This window comes from Phalaenopsis equestris, unplaced genomic scaffold (assembly GCF_001263595.1).
Source record: "Phalaenopsis equestris unplaced genomic scaffold, ASM126359v1 Scaffold000544, whole genome shotgun sequence".
Classification (NCBI taxonomy): domain Eukaryota; kingdom Viridiplantae; phylum Streptophyta; class Magnoliopsida; order Asparagales; family Orchidaceae; genus Phalaenopsis; species Phalaenopsis equestris.
In genome coordinates, this window is record NW_018164984.1 from 72,150 (window position 1) to 76,804 (window position 4,655).

Genomic DNA, 4,655 nt, shown 5'->3' on the forward strand with positions numbered 1-4,655 from the left:
TGTATATATGTGCATGTAATATATAACTGAATTTTTTCTGAAATATCTCTACAGACGTTAAATACATACCACCGCTTTCTTTTTTTATTTCAGTTTCCCTTTTACTGCACTTTATTGTGTATGATTTGTTTATGCATGTAATTATTCTATTTCTTACCTGCATTATTGACATGTAGAAAAAAAACTCTAGGGTAGTGAACATATGACATATGTTTAGGGTGTAAAACTTTAAATGTATAATTTTTTTCTAATAAAGGCCTTAGGATAAAAAACGTAGGACACATGTTTAGGCGGAAATCTTATGACATACGTCTAACACAGTGACTTGGCAAAACGTTAAATATCATTAAAACCTCATAAAAAAAAAATCATTAAAATAAAATCAAAACAGTACAACAAAGAACCTATGATAGGCTATTTGAGACATGGTTTCTCTTATCCCCCCTCTTTTCACGGAACGAAGCGACGACACCATCGAGCGGTGGACAATCTTCAGACAACGATCTAAACAAAACATGAAGCAAGGGATGATTCTCAACTAAACTTTTTATGGACCTATGATATATTCTTTAGATATTTAGTAGATTGTCAATATACCTTCACATACAAGTGTGTCTTACACCTCACTATAAATTATTTTAATATTCATAATGAATTTCAATATGATAAAGGTAGTTTTTTTTTATAATTAATTGCTTCATAAATTTTATAATTATGAAAATGATTCATGCATTAAAAAAATTATTCTAATAGACATTGCCTCGATTGAATACAATAAATTTTATTCATGTAAATTATAATTTTCTTAAAAATTAGCATTAATCGTACCAATTAAACTACCGTTAAGCGATTTGTCTTCCGGGAACAGTTCTTCCTTGATAGATGGGGCTATCCACTGGATCTGTATGTTAGTGACTTCCCAGAGATCACTCCCGTCGCCCTGCACCAGAACCTCCTTCTCCTTCATCTGTAATATCATCCTTCTCAGCAGCTCCGGCACCAGCTCCTGCATCACCGGCGACGGCATCCCCTCCTCCCCAAGGCTCGCCTTTATACACGTGTCCATCCTCCGCAGCAATCCAAGCCAGAAGATTCTGAACCCCCCCGGGTCAGCCGCCAGCCGTAGCATAAAACAGAGGTAAACCTCCACCAATTGCTCCAACGCCATTTTCAACGTCCCCTCCATGCTCCTCGTCTCTCGTTCCATCCCCTCTCGTCGCGAATACTCCACCATCTTCTCGTGCAGATCGTCCACCATCGCGAAAATCACAAGGTTGAAGCTTGACGCATGGCTCCCTGTCGTCCACTCCAGCTCGTCCGCCACATCTAGGAAACATCGCCCTAACGCCATCACCGCCTGATTCCTTATCTCCTCTCTTCTCACCAAACTCGTCTTCCGCAATGCCTCCACCAATTTCATGAATAGGTTCGTCGCTGCCCTAAGGTTTTCCTCTGTTGATGAGCTATTACTGTACGTATTGGAGCTGCCTGAGTCGTTAAAACTGGACTTTTGCCATTGGATGATCCACTTCACGGAATCGGCCATGAGTTGCAGAATCTGGGAGCTCTTCTCAACCGGGCTGATCTTGAGTGCCGCAAATCCAAAAGCCGCCTCAATGCAGAAAGCGTAGTTGTTTCTGGTGACAAGGCCAGTCTCTGTCATGAGGATTACTAGGGTTTCTACCGCCCGATCAAAGTTCTCCGGGTGTCGCCCCGTCACTGATAATAGGTGGAGCAGCGTCTTCCACCCAAGCACCGTCTGCACGCTCCTTGCATACAGGCTCAAGATTTTTACCGTCGCCTCGGCCACGCTCTCATTGCATGCGTCTACAATATCCTTGTCTAGCTTCCAAATCAAATTAATGGACTTGAAAAGCATTTCCTCGAGCTGTCTGTCTTGTAGCCTCGGCGGCTCTGAAAACAATAGAATTGCTACCCGGAGCAGAGCAACCATCGCCTTCTCTGCAAACGGGCATGGCGAGAGCAGAGGAAGTTGCGACGCTAGCGCAAGGCTCTCGTGGAACTGCATCCAAAAGGTAGCAAAGCGATGGCGATTGGTTTTTATGATGATAAAAATGAGGTCCCAGCAGAATCCAACCGTTTCCTCTTCCTCCAATGCCGTGCTGAACTTTTGCCCCTTGCCAGCCGCAGCAAAGAGTATGGCCCTTATAAGGTTCTGTAATGATTCTTGTGGCAACCGGGCAGTTTCCATAAATATGCTATCAATTCGGCATTGTTGTATTAGCTTCAGATTGTTTTCCATCTCGCTCGTAGCATTCAGCATGGAATCGGCACCAGTTTCGAGGGAGAGGAGCTGTGTAAATCTCCCAACCAGCCCGGACACGTTCGGTCTGTCATTGGCAGGGGAACATGATGGGAAGATGACACCGAACCCAGACTCTGATTTTGAATGACGGCTTCCGCCATCATCTATGTTGGCCTCAGTTGCACAGCCGCTGGTCTCAATAAGTGTAGGCGGCAACAGCTTTAGCCTCTTAAGCTTAAGCAGACAATCTATCATGCTTCTCCAAGCACCCCGAATCGACCCGCCGAACTTATTAGCGATTGTGAAAACCGCCAGTGTTGCCATTTTTGGCTTCGCCTCGTTGGAGAAGCTGAAGATAATCTCCTCTGCGGCGGCGTAGGGGTTGAGTAGGGTCGTCAATTTACAGAAACAAGATAGTAGCTCGTCCAGGATGTCCTCCAAACCATATCTGGCGATCCGAGCGATCGAGAAGAGCCCTTCGATGCACTCTTGAAGCATGTTTTCATCTTCGGTTTGCTCGAAGATTATAAAGAGGGTGGCAACCGAAATGCCGGAGATGGTGATGAAGACCTCCCGACATAGCATGTGATTTTTTTCGCAGGGTATAAAGGGCTCCGCTAAAGTTGACTGCTTTATGAGGTTGGCCCAAAAATTGGAGTTCAGCTCAGAGATGACGGCGCTGGAGGAATCATGGAGGGTGATTGCATTTGTGGAGATGGAGTGGAATAGTTCCGAGAGATACTCTCGGGGAAGATCCATTCCTCCATTGATGGCCCGATTGTTCTTTATAAATTCTTCTTCTGTCATCTTCTTCTTCACCTGTGGATTATGCTGGTCTGTGTTGAGCATGATGAGGGAGTAACAGAGAATAAAGACGACATCTTTGCTTGTAAAAATCTCACATTTTTGTTGCTGCTGCTCATAGTACCTTTCTGAGAAGGTCTCGAGAATTCGTTGGATCTTTTGGGATTCACCGGGAAGCCGAAAAGTCTCGAGAAAGGTTCGGAGGGCGGTGTCAAGAATCACTCCTTCGAATTCAAATGTCTGCGTGAACTCCTTCAGAACCTTGACATTGAAGCCGTCGGGAATGCCCAAGTAATCGCCAATCTTGTTCTTGTCGAGCCTCGGCGTGTAGCGAAAGAAGTAAGCTATGCTTTTAGGGTCCGGCGGGCTCGGCACCAACCGACTGATGCTCAGAAAATCCATTCCTTTTTTCTCGTTCCTGTTGTAATGGTTGGCGGCAATCATCATCTTCTTCTTCTTCATCTTTCTCATCCTTACAAATTCTACCCAAGACTCGGGATCCTTGTGCGCGTCACAGTGCTCCAGCCAAAAAGACTTGAACTCCGAGTCATCGATCTTGTAAGCATCTAGACTCAGCGCTTCACAGATTTCTATGCCGTTGGCGATGTCGTGAATTATGACGAGTAAGCCTTCGAAGGCCTGGAACTGCATCGAGGAGATTGGATTGCTCATGGAGTCTGCCGTCTTACAGAGAATCCTTACAATTTCCTCCAACACATTGTGCCGGATAGGATCGCAGTCATAATTCACATATATTTCAATGATGAAATTGGGCTGCCTGCAGAAACTTACCACCCCCGCCGCTTCTTGGAGCTGAGATCCATAACTCCCCTTGGCGATCTTTATCAGCACAAACTTGAAAAATGCCTCTAATTGCAACCTCAAAAACCTTGAAAGATGATATCTTGGAGATTAAAAAGGGGGAAAAATGGATTTTTATAATAAATTTAAACTATTTATAATTCCAACTCCAAAATTACCTCCGAAAAAAATGATAGAGGTTGAAGGCAATATTACAGATCATGGAGAAGATGCGGAGGCCGCATCGGGTACCATAATGGATAAGATGGTGAAAGAGATCATCTTGAATTATGTGGAGAAGAGCCGGATGATGGCTGATACTGTCCCGGCCGAGCTCAACAACGGAATTAATGAGCAAGAGGGCGAAGAGTTGATCCTCCTCGTTGGAGCTGACGTCGCCAGCTTCAGCTTCGGCGGGCTCTTCTACGTTCAGAAGCGAGCACAGGAAATAGAATATATCAATCATACATTGTGCGGTGTAGCTGAAATGGAGGGACTTTTCCTCTGCCTCAGCGCTGGATTCCGTGGAGCCGCCGTCTGAGAATCGCATATCGGGGAGACGGGAATAAACGGCCTCGATAAGATCGAGCATTGATTGATGAGCGCTATGCTGTAAGAGATCACCCCGCGTGGCAGACTGCTGAACGATTTGGAAGCAGGAGCTGACAATGGTGCAGATGGCATGATCCGTTAAGAGGGCAGAGGTTTTTGAGCGGACAACGGCGACGAGCAGCTGAAGTATGCGCAGGAGGATGGAGTCCTCCGACGCAGGGTCGGTGAGCTC

At 45.4% G+C, this 4,655-nt stretch overlaps 1 protein-coding gene across 1 annotated transcript in view; it reads right to left on the minus strand.

Moving 5' to 3' along the window:
• Positions 1-763: 763 nt before the first annotated feature.
• The window catches only part of LOC110029046 (ARF guanine-nucleotide exchange factor GNL2), a 4,727-nt gene continuing 835 nt past the window's right edge, over positions 764-4,655 (minus strand). The window contains exons 2-3 of the mRNA XM_020731156.1: positions 4,051-4,655; positions 764-3,959 (exon numbers count right to left, since the gene is read on the minus strand). Coding sequence (XP_020586815.1) covers positions 806-3,959; positions 4,051-4,655 — 3,759 coding nt within the window. The 3' untranslated portion in view covers positions 764-805. The remainder of the gene's footprint in view (positions 3,960-4,050) is intronic.